General features: G+C 44.5%; 1 protein-coding gene across 2 annotated transcripts in view; it reads left to right on the top strand.

The window, feature by feature from the left end:
• FAM120A (family with sequence similarity 120 member A) overlaps positions 1-14,613 on the top strand; it is a 439,339-nt gene that overhangs the window by 279,227 nt on the left and 145,499 nt on the right. For both annotated transcript variants that reach the window (XM_085624582.1, XM_085624581.1), the window contains one exon: positions 4,866-5,115. In XM_085624582.1, coding sequence (XP_085480708.1) covers positions 4,866-5,115 — 250 coding nt within the window. The remainder of the gene's footprint in view (positions 1-4,865; positions 5,116-14,613) is intronic.

Genomic DNA, 14,613 nt, shown 5'->3' with positions numbered 1-14,613 from the left:
ATGAAGCTCATCCTGGTTGCTCCAACGTGGGCACGTCAGCCGTGGTACACCACGTTTCTGGAACTCTCCGTGGTACCGCATCAAAGGCTACGGCTCACACCCACACTTTTAACGCAGAGCCATGGCGAGATTCAGCACCCAGATCCGCAACAGCTGAACCTGGCGATCTGGCTCCTGAGATCTTAGAATTTGGCTACCTAAACTTGCCTCCAGAATGTATGAATATCGTCAAGGAGGCACGGAGACCCACTACCAGCTAAGTGGAAAAGATTTGTCATTTATTGTAAAAATAATGACATCAATCCGCTGGATGCATCAACGCAAAACATTATCTGTTATCTATTACACTTATACCGATGCAATCTAGCATACAATTCCATCCGTATACATTTAACCGCACTGGCAGCTTACCTTCAGAATAGGCAACACCTCTCTCTGTTCAAAGTGCGTGCCATCAGAGCTTTCTTGGAGGGACTCAGACGTGTGATTCCTCCACGACACCCCCCTTCACCTTTCTGGAACCTTAATGTGGTCCTCACCAGACTGATGGGACCACCTTTTGAACCTCTACACTCTTGTGAGATTCAATTTCTAACATGGAAAGTAGCTTTCCTAGTTGCCATTACTTCCCCAAGGCGAGTTAGTGAACTTCAGGCACTAACCATTCAAGAGCCATTTATACCGGTTCATGCAAGCAGGGTAGTACTACGCACCAACCTTACTTTCATGCCCAAGGTAATCTCGCAGTTCCACATGAACCAATCCATAGAACTGCCTGTGTTTTATCCTAATCCTGAGAATGTAGCAGAGAGAATGCTCCACACACTTGATATCAAAAGAGCTCTCATGTACTATATTGATAGAACACAAAGTTTCAGGAAGACAAAACAACTGTTTGTTGCCTTCTCTCCACAGCACAAAGGCAACCCCATTTCCAAAGCAGGAATATCTAGGTGGATCGTTAAGTGTATACAGATTGGCTATCAAAAAGCTAAGCGCACACTAACGATTCCTCCAAGAGCCCACTCCACACGAAAATTGGGGGCCTCCATGGCTTTCCTGGGAAATATTCCTCTAGAGGAGATATGTAGAGCAGCCACATGGTCCACTATACATACCTTTACCAAACACTACTGTGTAGATGTACACTCAAGACAGCAAGCTGCTGTAGGACAGGCTGTTCTCAAAACTCTTTTTCAGACTGCTGCAGCTGGCACGGGCAGCCGCCGCTAAAGGGAGGGACTGCTATGTAATCTATGCACAGATATGAATTCAGCAGCCCACATGCCTCGAACCGAATATGCTACTTACCAGTATGCATATGTTCTTGGCATGTAGGGCTGCTGACATTCATATCGCCCACCCTCCTCCCCGGCGCCTGTAGCAGCTGTAGCATTCAGTAATCACTGGTTAGCATGGTCATCATTCACTGTATTATACTCCATCTATGCCACAATGGCGAAAAACAATCTAAGGATGGAGGGGATGCCCATGCGCACTGTAGTCCAGGGGAGGAGCCACCTATCTCGTGATACTTCGAAGACTCTTCCAGGACAACAATGTGCAATCATCCGGACCCAACACTAGGCGGCGATCTATGCACAGATATGAATGTCAGCAGCCCTACATGCCAAGAACAGATGCATACTGGTAAGTAGCATATTCGATAGTCTTGATCAAACTTTCTGTGCTAGTTATTTGCATTAAAAAAGTGGATTAAGATTACAATCTCTGCTTGTGTGCAACATACCGGAACATATTTTCAACAGATTCATTACTCCTCATAGCTGCTCACTGGAACCTTGTATCCCATTATAGTCGGCAAATTCAAATATTTGAAAATCCCTGTGGAAACAAATGCCTTACATTTACAACAGCCCCCTGTGAATCTGGCTCATTGAGATTTTTGATTTTTAGGAAAGCCAGGTACACGGAGCCTCTTTTAATGCAGTGCAACAAAATCACCTTTGTGTGAATTCTATGGACAGTTATCTAAATCAGTTCTAGATTTTAGTTTTTTTAATGGTGTTTTTCACTGAAAAACATTCATTGCTTCAATAATTTAGCAACACATGTTTTGCAGTTTGAGGTAATTTGCTGTGGTATTGTGAAAGATTTAATGCAATCATCCTCATGAATTCAGAAAACTAGAGCCTTGTAGCACATAACTGCACATCCCAGAACTCGCTTAAGTCCTGATAAGAATAAAAAGCTCAGCCATTCTTTTGCCCAAATTTATTAAAAGTCTGACTATAGCATTGTAGTTGGGAAAGGAGAAAGGTAGCAGTATCTGTTTCACAGTTGTAACAATGTTCAAAATATGACTCCTTAATACAAGTTTTCAGAATGCCACAAGAGTAAAATTGGAAAGGACTAGTAAGAAAGCTGGAAATAATTCTAAAAAATGTTTACCTTAGAGGCTTAAAGAATAGAATACAGTTAAGCATCTCATTTTTTTAGGTCTCGCCTACGCAGCACGCATGCGCTGCAGAGGAGAAAACCTCTTGATATCGATTCGCTTTTTGGGCCAAAAACGTGCACGAGTTTGCATTGCTTTCAATGGCAACGTGTGCACGTTTGGCGATTCCCTTGTGGGAGCGAGCTTTCAAACCATCTGTTTGTAATTAACAGATCGTTCCTGTTCGCTTCCGCAAGGGAAACAGGCGCAGGCCCCCTCCTCTATCCTCTCCCCCTGCTGCCTCTCGCCAAACTTTTTTTTACTTTGATCGCGAGGCGCGCGCACTTGTTTCTACTTCTATTCCCCTCCTGCCAGTGTTTTCCTCTAGTCCCTCCGCATTTCACTCTTTCCCTTAGTTAATGTTTCCTCGTCCTTTCGTCCTGTCAGTCTATCGCTCCCCATTCCCTCCCTTCCTGTCCTTCTCTTTCCCTTTCTCTCCTTCTCCTTTTTCTCTCTCCTTTCTTCCATTCTAAATTCACTCCCCTACTCCTCCTTTTACCATTTTTCCATCACCCATTCCTCACCATGCCCTTCACTATTTTCTCGGGTTTTGACTTTCTGCTCCGTCGCGCCCATTCTTTTGCTCGCACCCCTTCACATTGTCGTCCTCTTCCATTCGCTCTTTCGCTTCCTTTTCTGTGGGTCCCCTTTTTCCCCCCTTCCTTCGCTCTTTTCACTCCATATGTGCGCTTCAAGTGCAATTGTAAAAGTTCACTTCAATTAGTGACCCTTCTGAAGCTTGTCGTGAAACAGCAACGTCTCCTTAAATTAAACCGAATCGGCTGGAAACAAACAAACATGCGCGTGCACTGTATAAACCCACGTTAGAGCGGGGCTCGGTGGAGCCAGGCTAGAGAGGGATGACCGCTCTGAAAGGGCACAGAGAGAGCGGTACCATTAGGGCTGGTTTGGGCGGGACACCGCGGGGAGGGCTGAGATAGGGAGGCAGGCTACGCTCATTCTCTGTCGAGGATGCAGGCCCTTGGGGTACTGCAGATTAGCATGGTATGCATTGCGGGGGTGCAGCAGGGAGGTGGGCTGAGTTACTTCATTAACGTGCTGGGACAGTATGGCAGGGAAATGGCTATGTGAGGGCAGGATGCCCTCGTAAGTTAAATACTTCTCACGTCTATCAATCCTTAAAATTCGAGAACTCTATGTCTTTAAAAGACCAAGTACATATTTACAAATAAAATGTAAAAAAAGTACCAAACTTTGTCAGTAACTGCAGTCTTTTTTAATTACGCTGAACGCGTGAAAGAAACATCAGCGAGCTTAGCGAATTTTGCACCATTTTTATTTATTATTACCTGTTACAGTGAGCAAAGCACGGGAGCATTAATACTTCTTCCCGGCGTGCACTATGGCTTCTAGCTTCATACAAGCTCAGATTTCTTTTTTTGTAACTGCGCATGCGCGACGTAACCAGCTTCGCGAAAACAAGGGACGGCGTGAAACGAGAATAGTGAACTGCGCAGTAGTTGGCACACCGGAAAAGGTCGGGTTGTAAAGCATTGCGCTTCCGGTGTGATCCAGGTTAGAGCTTGTTTGTAAATTCCTAATTGTAAGCGGAGCGCAGTACAGAAGCGCGAGTGTGGGACAAAAAAACGGTATGAAGAAAAGAGGTGTGTGGCGCGCGCATGCATTATAAATATTAGCTCGTTCCTCGTTAAAAGCTAAACCTTAGTGAACTGCTGTTTTTGTTAGGCGGCCAACCTCCTAGTGGATGAAGTATTTTTATACGAACAACGTTGCCACCAAAATTGCACCCCTGCGTAAAAACAGTTAAAAAGCATTTATCCTTCGACACAAATGCTCCTTGTAAGAGAGAGAGAGAGGGCTTCCAGTGGAAACAATGACCCGGCGGGAAGGAAACAATGCGTCTGAAAAGAACCAGAGACACCAGGACCCAATGCCCCTCGAAACAGCTAGCCCCTAAAAATGTGTATCCTCCACATAGGAATCACTCTGAAGAGAAAGATTCCCTGAATTTTAAGTTCGGAATTTCTGCTCTCAACCATTTATGAAACAAGCATTGGAATAGCCAATAGGTCTTGCCTTTGGGACCTTATAAGTGTTTAGCCATGCAACAGTTGATGTTGTTGCACCAAGGATATTGTGCTGGATAACTAAACACTTATAAGGTCCCAAAGGCGAGACCTATTGGCTATGCCAATGCTTGTTGTTACTTCCTGTGACTTCTGGCTAACTGGCCTCCTCTAACTCCCTCTGCCTTCATTCCCACCCCTTTTACTAATATGATTTGGTCTGTGTTATTTAACAGCACCAATTTTTCAGTGTAAATTATCCACAAATTACATTTGTACCAGTTACCAAATATGACCTGCGTAAAACTAGTTATAATGGTTTTTGTTCACCACTGACACATTCAACTTGATTTCTGTAGATTATCCAGTCATCATTAAAGAGTGGGCGGCTTATAAAGGAAAATCACCTCAGACTCCTGAACTCGTTGAAGCTCTTGCGTTTCGGGAGTGGACCTGTCCAAACCTTAAAAAGCTGTGGCTGGGGAAAGCTGTGGAAGATAAGAACAGAAGAATGAGAGCTTTCTTGGCCTGCATGAGATCAGACACACCAGCAATGGTTAATCCAGCAAATGTACCCACCCACCTCATGGTTCTCTGTTGTGTATTACGGTGAGTGTTGCCCAGCAGTGATATGCTTTTGAGTAAGGTATGCAACAGCTTTACCTGTGCTGTGTCCTATTGTTGGAGATGTTCTGAAAAATAATTTAAATTCAACTTGTATATACATTTCATGTTCATGTAAACTTTTGCTTAATTATATATTCCAGGCTTATGAGCTGTAGATCATATGCGTTAGCATAGATCGCCATCTGGTGTTGGGTGAGTCGCGGTAGGTGACTCCTCCTTTTGGTGATAGTGCGCATGGGCATCGACTCCATCCTTAGATTGTTTTTTTTCCACCATCGGGTTCGGATGTGTATTGCGGCACTCCGGTTCGGTATCGGTTTCGAACCTCTCTACCCTCGATGGTATTGTCTTTCGATCGCGGGTCCCACTCGACGCGCATCGTAAATTTGTAAAACCTTTGATCGAGAACTTCGAGGCGGGCCAGTGTCGACCACGCCAGCAGTCGATGGAACAGGCTTAATTTAAACTATGTCCCGGGTGTCGTTCTAAGTTCCCACGTACGGACCTGCACCAGGTCTGCAACCTGTGCTTATCCCTGGAACACGACGAGAAGGACTGCGAAGCGTGTCTATCGAAAAAGACTCTTCGTGTCCGTTGGGCTTGACGTCACAAAATGCAAAGTGACAGCGGCTCCGTACCGGACATCTTTGGAGAAGATTCAGTGGGTTCCTGTACAGACGTAGAGGTCAAAGAAGAAGAACTGGTCTCCGACATGGAGGACGACCTGAACATCACCCTGGGTCAACGTACCGTGAGTACAAATCCCCATGTGACCACACACCCCAAAAAGACTAAGGCTCCGGCATCATCCCTGCTCTCGAGCTCGGGTCGACACCGACAAAAAGTTTCCAATGCCCGGCTAGGAACCATAAGGACAAGCCTTCCGGCTCGGACTCGAGCCGGCCCCATTCCCGTACCGAAACACCACCTTCGGCACCGAAACATAAGCCGCCTCATGTGCCACTCCCTACATTGCTGGCACAGAAGACACGAAAGCTACGGAGCCGACAAAAGCTTCGGAGCCGAAATCGTCCACGCCGAAATCTTCAGAACCTAAAAGTTAGTAGCAGTCATCCTCTGCACCAAAACACTTGGAGCGGAAACATCCCGCTCCTAAAGATTCAGGTCCTAAACGCACCAAAAGTAAGCATTCGGACTCGGAACCTTCGGTGCACAAGGATCCTCATAAAGCCTCCACGGCAAAACCCATTCCTAAGGGGAAGGACACTCCTTCCAAAGAACTTCCATCCGAAGATACAGTTTTGGACCCAAAACAGAAAAGACTCCATATCGACCCCAAAACTGGACAACTTACAGCCTCTCTTCCAAAAAAACGGAAGTTGAATCTCTGAGGACTGTCCTATCCCTCTGAAAAAGGAGGACATGGATACTAACCCTTCTCCCCCTTACATACCTCCTTCTCCTCTACCTAACCCACATTTACTAATCACACCATCAAATTCACCACCACCCCGTTTTTCACCTGAACTACAGGATGATGATTATGGGGACAGGGACGAGGATCAGCCACAAGACATTCCACAGGGCACTGATTCATGGGAAGATTACAATAAAGATCTGGATCACACTAATGACCCTGACCTGTATCCCTCCAGACCCTCCCCACCTGATGATAATATAGGCTTTACACACCTTATTAACAGGGCTGTCAGTACCATGGGGTGGAGTTACACTGCGACCCTCTAGAGGAGGATTTTCTAGTGGAGACATTCACACATTCTCAGAAATCCACTAATACTTTGCCCATGCTCAAAGGCATGATAAACCACGTAGACGAGGTTTTTAAGGACCTAGTCAGGGCCAGAATACTGACCCAGAGAGTAGACAAAAAATACAAACCTGCTCCTACAGACCCTGTGTATATTTGGGGACAATTGCCCTTAGACTCTCTTGTCGTATCTAATGCCCGCAAGAGAGCTAATTCAGACTACAGGCGACACCCCTCCTCCTGATAAGGAATCAAAATTAATAGATGCATGGGGCGAACGAGTGGCCTCACAGGATGCTAACCACTGGCGAATCGCCAATGCTCAGGCCCTGTTAGCACGATGCGACAGAGCTCACTATGATGAGTTAGTAAAACTCATCCAACACTTGCCTGATGAATACAAGACAAAGGCTAACTACCTCATTCGGGAAGGAAAGCTTATCACTAATACTTCAATAAAATGCGCACTGGATGCAGCAGACACAGCATCTCGTGCCATCAACACAAGCATACTAATAGGCAGGCATGCTTGGCTTCTGATCTCTGGATTCAAGCAGGAGGTCCAGTCCTCCATAAAGAGACACAAAGGGCCCCCCTGAAATTCTTTTAGGTCCAAGAGGAGGGGGGAGAATAAAAGTTAACAAACAGCAAACCTCTTATCTGACCTATGATGCGACCACTTGGGTTCTACCATACCAACTACCCAAACATAACAATACCACAAAATCGATGATCTGTCAGAGAAAGTTTTTTTTAATTCATTAGTTTGCATCTGTCAATTATTCATCATAATGCATTTTTTTGAATATGCATAAAAGATATATTTATATCTTTTTTATCAAATTTTATTTTTTTGTTTTTTTTATAAACATTACTTATAAAAATACATACATGTAAACATGACATTGTCTGTACAGTTAATTACCTTTTGACTAGTACAGTATACAATTCATAGGAAAAGACATGTCACCCCACAGAAGAATTACTTAACAGAACCACACTCACCAGTCCTTCTACTCTCATACTCTCTCATTCATAGTTAAAAATAGAAGAGATTCAACCCTATGAAAGGTCCCACAAATGTTGTAAACTGAGAGCACTTCACTACTGAAAGATGTTAAATATCAGTTGTGTATGATAATTGCCTCTCTGGGGCCGTTCTTCATGGGTGAAGAATGGCCCCAGACAGGCTCTCCGTTTACAACATTTGTGGGACCTTTCATATGGTTGAATCTCTTCTATTTTTAACTATGAAACTAGGAAAACCAGTATGCATCTGTCCTTGGTATATAGAGCTGTAGATTCATATGCACCTACCTGTCTCCCCGGGTACCTCTATCTGTTGCAGTAATATCTTACTTAGATACATTTTACATGGACATCTCTTTACTACTCTTACTAACTCCATCATCACCCGTTATGGCAAAACAATCTAGGGATGGAGTCGATGCCCATGTGCACTATCACCAAAAGGAAGAGTCTCCTACCTCGTGACTACAAAGACTTCTTCGAAGAAAAACAAAGTGCAAACATCCGGGCCCAACACCAGATGGCGATCTATGCTAACGCATATGAATCTACAGCTCTGTATGCCAAGAACAGATGCATACTGGGTAAGTAGCATTTTCCTTTTGTTACCATAACTGTCTTTTGAAAGAAATTAGACCATACTTGTTGTCCAGAAATTAGGTTCATTAGTTAATGCAATGATTTAGCAAAGCGGGAAAGGTGCAGAGAATACTGCTGCGACTACCCAAAATAATAACCAATATGACTTTCCTTGAAAATTAACAAATTTTACGCCAAAAGGACACACACCCTATGAATCCTTGCAAATTGAAGAAAATTGTCTGGTTTCTTATTTAATATTTTTCAGTTTTATTACCAAGAACAAATCTAGGTTGAAGTTTAGCACATTGGGCTAATTCACGTACCTCCTCTGTCATTGGAACATTTCATTGATTTTGAACCATACGTATTCTAGAACTTAAATGTACAGATTGCATTTTTTCAAATTAAGACCATTGTATAATAAAAAATGTAATCGGGCACTACTGCTGCTAATGAAAATAAATTTATTTTTATCTGTTTACAAAAAACTTGGAATATTTCCCAAATATTTGGGTGAACGTGAAGCTGTTACAGAGTGAAGGATAATAAATGGGTCATATTGGGGGGGAAAAAGTGATTTGTCGGTGAACAAAACCCACTTAACATTGAGGAAGAATTGGCAGGCCTCCTGGCATCCCTTTGGTCCAGCCAACACCCAACCCAAGATATCTCCGATATCTCCAAAGGGAGGCCAAAAGGGTGCACCTTTTGGCACCGTTACTGACAGAATCACGTGTGAAGACACCAAGGGCCTTGAATTCTATCTCAGTGCTGAGCCGTTGGGTAAAGTCCCACCCATTCAAACTCCTTTACACTGAGGCAGAGCATGATTTCAGTGGGAGTCCTGAGCAGGCCCAAATAAATACCTCTGCCTCGATCTCCAGTCCACCGCCACCCTCTATCTCTGATCTAGATTCACCTGACAAAGGTTGTTGAGCCACAACACTACTTGCAAACCTCTCGACCGATGGCACCAAAGCTCCCACTTTGGAGCCACAATAGACATTGAAAGTGCATCCCAACATAAGCACCAAGATGTCAGAGAGGTCAGAAGCGAGGCTAGCAGAGGAACTCGACTCTAGGCAAAAGTAAGCAGCTCCGTGCTGCTGGCAGGCATTTAGCAGTCAGCTAAACCACCCAGTGGCGAATCACCAATTCATTGGGCTGGTCTATATATGACCTGGACCACTGGAACACAATGGAAGCCCTAGTACACCTCCCTGAGCTCTACTGAAAGCGGAGTAAGAAGGTATTTGTTGAATAAAAAATAATTTCCAATGCAAATATCCACTGCTCATTGGATGCCGTAAATACTGCTTCTTACTTTATCACCAGCATCCTGCTCTGCCGCCATGCATGACTTCACAACTCATGGATTAAACTGGAAGTCCAGCAAGACTTTCTTAACATCTCATAGATGGGGGAACATCTCTTTGGTCTCCAAGTGGATGAGGTTTTAGGGACAATCAAGGAGGTCACCAAGATCGCAAAGTCCATTGGCGCCCCCTGCAGTCTGTTACACCCAGAGGCACCGGTCACAGACAGCATTCCAGGTCACAGCACCCTTCTGCCAGGCCCAGTCCTTCCAGCTCCAGCAGATGGCCTTTCACAACTTGCAAGCAGGGGATATTTGAGGGGAGATTACAGGGGCATCAACGGCAAAGGCTGGGGTGGAAGTGGCACCAGTAAAGGAGCCTACGCTACCAAGCACTAACTTGCTCATGCTCCTCCAGATCATACGATACCGGTTAGGAGGAGATTAAAGGATTTCTGCTCGCCCAGTAGGAAATCACCTCAGAACAGCCGGTATTAGCAGTGGTTCAGCAAGGCTACTATACCACCTTGCCGACACACCCTCTGAAAAGACCATATGGCTCTCGTGCAAGAAAAAGCAGAAAATGGTGCAAAGGCATGCAGTTTTACAGGTAAAGAGACATTTTTCCTACTCCTTTGAAGATTCCTTGAGCAATGCTAGATTGCCATATCTTCTAGAGTCATTTAGCCATTATTTCCACTCTATAGAACATGGGTCCCGGAAGACGTTGCTGCATTATTTGGACTTGATTATGGTTTTGAAATTGAGCTCTGATTTATATTTTCTGTTTTACTTTCTGCGTCAACTATTGCTTTCTCTTTTCCTGAATGAGCAGCAGCTTTACTGAATTTTCAGTCACTATGCGGACTCAAGTGCCCTTTCTGTTATGCAAATCAAAAGTCTTGGAAAGATCAAAACACTCTCTGGTGTGTCTTCCAGACTCTAATTCCAATTATATTTTTGGCATTTGTTAGCAGATACATTATAGGGGACAGAAGCACAGAGCACTTGTCTAAGGGATTAAAATCTTTCAATATGTAGATGACTAGGTTTGGCTCAGACAGACAATATCACAGGCTTTTATAATAGCAGATACAGTGCACACCTACAATAACTTTCGTACAGTCAGACTAATACACAAGCCAATTTTGAACATTAAAAGTACGGAAGTATATAATTTGGACAAAATACTACCTTCCATATTCTTCAGATGTGGACACCCTGCACAACCAGCAAATATGTATCATTAATCCTGTGCGCCAAGACATCAAGCATCTTCATTGTGCCAGAAGTTGTACTCTGTACGAAAATATTGCAAGTGTCTGGAGTACAGTTGGGCCACAAGACTGGAGACGGTGATGGCAGATTGACTGTCACCGTTGTCTTTCTGTTCCTTCACCAGGTGGTGCAACTTTTATGTTTGCCCTGCTTACCCTTTATATACCTTTAGTGGTGACTTCATTTCTCTTTTAACGTAGTCCGGTGAAGAGGTGCATGTTGGTTCCGGCTCAGAGGCGCTATTTCTTTGTGGCATCTCAAAACATGGGTGTGGGGATGGATCCTCCATAATTTTCCAGACAGGATTGCAACAGTTTAGCGCTCTATTCCAGTCTCTTTTAGCATGGTAGTTAAAGGTACCATGGCTTGAGTTTAGGAGACAGCCACTCGAAATCAGGACTTGAATGCACCTTCAATGGTTTTCGTGGTGATAGGTCATGTGAAGGTCAAGTTTGACTGGTGGTCCCATTCTGGCTCTTTAGATCATCTGTTCTGACTCTTCTTTCTGTATTCACAAATCCTAATTTTACAGCGATGTGAAAAAGAAAGTACATTCTATTAACATTTTGTTTTTACATATAAAGATGGATCTGACCTTTCTCTACTTCTAACTCCTAAAAGTAGGGAAAACGAACCTAATTTGACAACCCACAAATTCCACTTGGTCATTGGATAAACATAAAAACTGGCATAGTTAGAAGTCTTATGTGGAAAGTATATTTACCCTTATGCTTCCATATCAGTTAAGAGGGTCGTTATAATTGTTGATGCTAAACAACTGCACATGACGCGCATTTGAGACTCCTGCAATCGCCGTGAGGGAAACGGCTGGTACACAGAATTCTTCCCTCATCTCCCAGACAGCCTGGTATTATCTCGAGCGAAGTCGTGAGGGGAATGGCAGTGTGAGGACCTAAACCACAACCCCCAGAGGCCCTAGCGCGCTTGACGCCTGACGCGCATTACGGAGAGCAGCTGGTAGCCCTTATCAGCCCAGGGCGCCTCCCGCAGCGCGGGACGTGCGCATGGCAGCGCCCGGGCCAAGGGCGGGCCCGTCCTTGCCCGTCGAGGACCGTCCGAGGCCGGGCCGGGCACTCCCTCTGACGTCTGCTGCAGAACACCTGAACTAACTCTGACATCTTACCTGTACTCCCTGGATTTAATTTCCGAGCCTGCTGCCTGTCTCCCTCCCGCCGCCGCCACTCCAACACGGCCGCTGTCTGGAGGGGGACCACATCTTCCAGCATTCCCAGCGGCGGAAGAGGAAGCCGCTTCCTGTAGTCTCGCGCCCGGAGGCGCATAAGTAGCAGCTGGGCTACTGCCTCGTGGGACCGCGAGCGGGGCCCGCCGGGCAAAGGGGGGGCCCTCTGTGGCCCTCAGAGGCACAAAGAGGCTGAGCTGCCCCCCCCCCCCCCCTTATCATTCGTCTTTTTGTCCCCGTGATTGTTCGTGACTTACAATCTACCTGACACTGGACTGTTTTCATCTACCTGAGATCCACAAACAGTAAGCTGCTCTGTATAAGACTTTCCATTAACCGTTGGCTGTGAATATTTTCATTATTTTCACTTTTACCTATCTGTTTATCGCTGATTTGTATAGTGTTCTAATTTCAAGTTCAGATTGATTGTAGTGTGCAAAATGACCCTTCCTGTTTCCAAAGTGTCATCGTTAGTGGGAGGAGCATTTAAACGAGGGACATTGGATAACTTTGTGATTAGGATACCCATTGGATCTGATAGAGACTTTGCTCTCGACGAGCGACGGGCTGAGAGACGTCGCTCTGTCGAAGCGGTAAAATACAAATCCTCATCCCTTTTCTCTCCACAGTTAGTCACGTCTTCGGAACTTACTACTTCTTGTGAAGCAGAGACTCATGACGTATCCTTCATTGACAATACACCTTTACTTTTTCGAGACACCACCCCTCCTTCTAACCTAAACAAAGATTCAATCACTACTTTATCTTCTTTCTTGTCTGACGCAATATTTGAGTCAGACGCTTTATTAGATACACCCGTACAGGCGGCGAGGAAAACTATTGGTACCCCCAAGACCTCCAAGACCCTATGCCTTCAAGGTCCACCTCCCAAAAAAAGGAAAAAGAGGGGAAGTGAATTAAAGAGAGACAAGGTCAAATTAACCAATCCTGTTAAGGCCAAGATGTCCTCATCTAAAAAATCTTTACCATCTCCTATGGCAGTTTCTTTATATCCCCCAGTGGCTGAAACCCCAGATATCCATCTAATGGAAAATATTGAGAAAATGATCAGATCTTTTATTTTACCAATACTAGAAAGACTAAAAACAATTGTTTCCCACTTGGGGAATTTAGAACAGACAATCGGGGTGATTAAAGAGGAAATTAGGGATCGATCAAACCCTGTACCAACGCTTTCATCCATTCCATCGGACAAATACTATCGATCGAAAGGGAGGAAAGATAATGATTCAAACTGTACCGAAGTCTGACAATCCAATTCCCCGTCCAAAATCTTCCTTAACAGTGACATTCAAGGAAAAAGAGGTGGAGGTGGGTGAGAAAATATATTCCCAACAAATATCTCAAAATCGCAGTGACAACGAAGATCCTGCAAGGTCTTCTGCTTTTCCAATTCATAATGTGGATCTGCCCCCGGAGGCAGTTCCTCTCGTGGTGGTCCTTATGGGAGTTCCTCCCCTAAAAGCCGGTAAAAAAGAAGATCACAGCCAGCTAAAAAATAAGGTCATATTCTGGCTCAGACAAAACAGTCCACTTCCCCCAGATATAAATGGAGAAATCCTACACGTCAGGCGTCTTCCTTGGCTGGGCTATAGGAAAAAGGATATCACGGGGGATATTATAATAATTAATTTTCGAGATAAAAGGGCACTTGGATACATCCTTAATTGGTTTCCCTTGAACTTTTCTAGCACCATTAAACCCTTTGAATTGCCCTACTTTTATCCCAGAGTAGTCCCGATAAAGGAGAGCAACTCGAACTTATTATCTCAATTGCAGGATGAATGTATTAGACCCTTAATTCAACCTCGGGATGGCTACCCTAGGTCCCCATTTAATCATCAAGCTGACCATGACATCTACTCAATTCAACATCCGGAGGATTGTCCCAGCTCCTTTATTCTAGGGAAGACAAATTATTATAATCCCTCACGCTGTTTTCAGAGGGATACTTGTAGGTTTCCACCGCAAAGTCAAAACCAGAATTATTCTTCTGGATTGCAATTTTGTTCTCAGGCTGATTCTTTTGCTCCCTTAACTCAATACCAGAATCATTACCTAAGGTCTCCATTTCAGTATCAGGAACGTCCTTTCAGGTCCCGTCCTAAAACTCAGGACTATACTGGCTTTGTACCCTTCCACCAGGATGATCAATTATTTCTCTCTCATAACCGCTTTGCACCATTATCAGGCTTGGAAGGTGTGGATTGACTTAACTTTCGGGGAGTTACAGAGGAACTAGTTGATAGTCCTTTAAAGGTCTCTTTTACACACATAGAAGTAACTCCTAAAAAAATCTTGCATCTATCCTATGGATTTAACTCA

Source organism: Triturus cristatus, chromosome 9 (genome assembly GCF_964204655.1).
Source record: "Triturus cristatus chromosome 9, aTriCri1.1, whole genome shotgun sequence".
NCBI classification, from domain to species: Eukaryota; Metazoa; Chordata; class Amphibia; order Caudata; family Salamandridae; genus Triturus; species Triturus cristatus.
The sequence above is the reverse complement of the archived record's forward strand: the minus strand, read 5'-3'. Positions and strand labels throughout refer to the sequence as shown.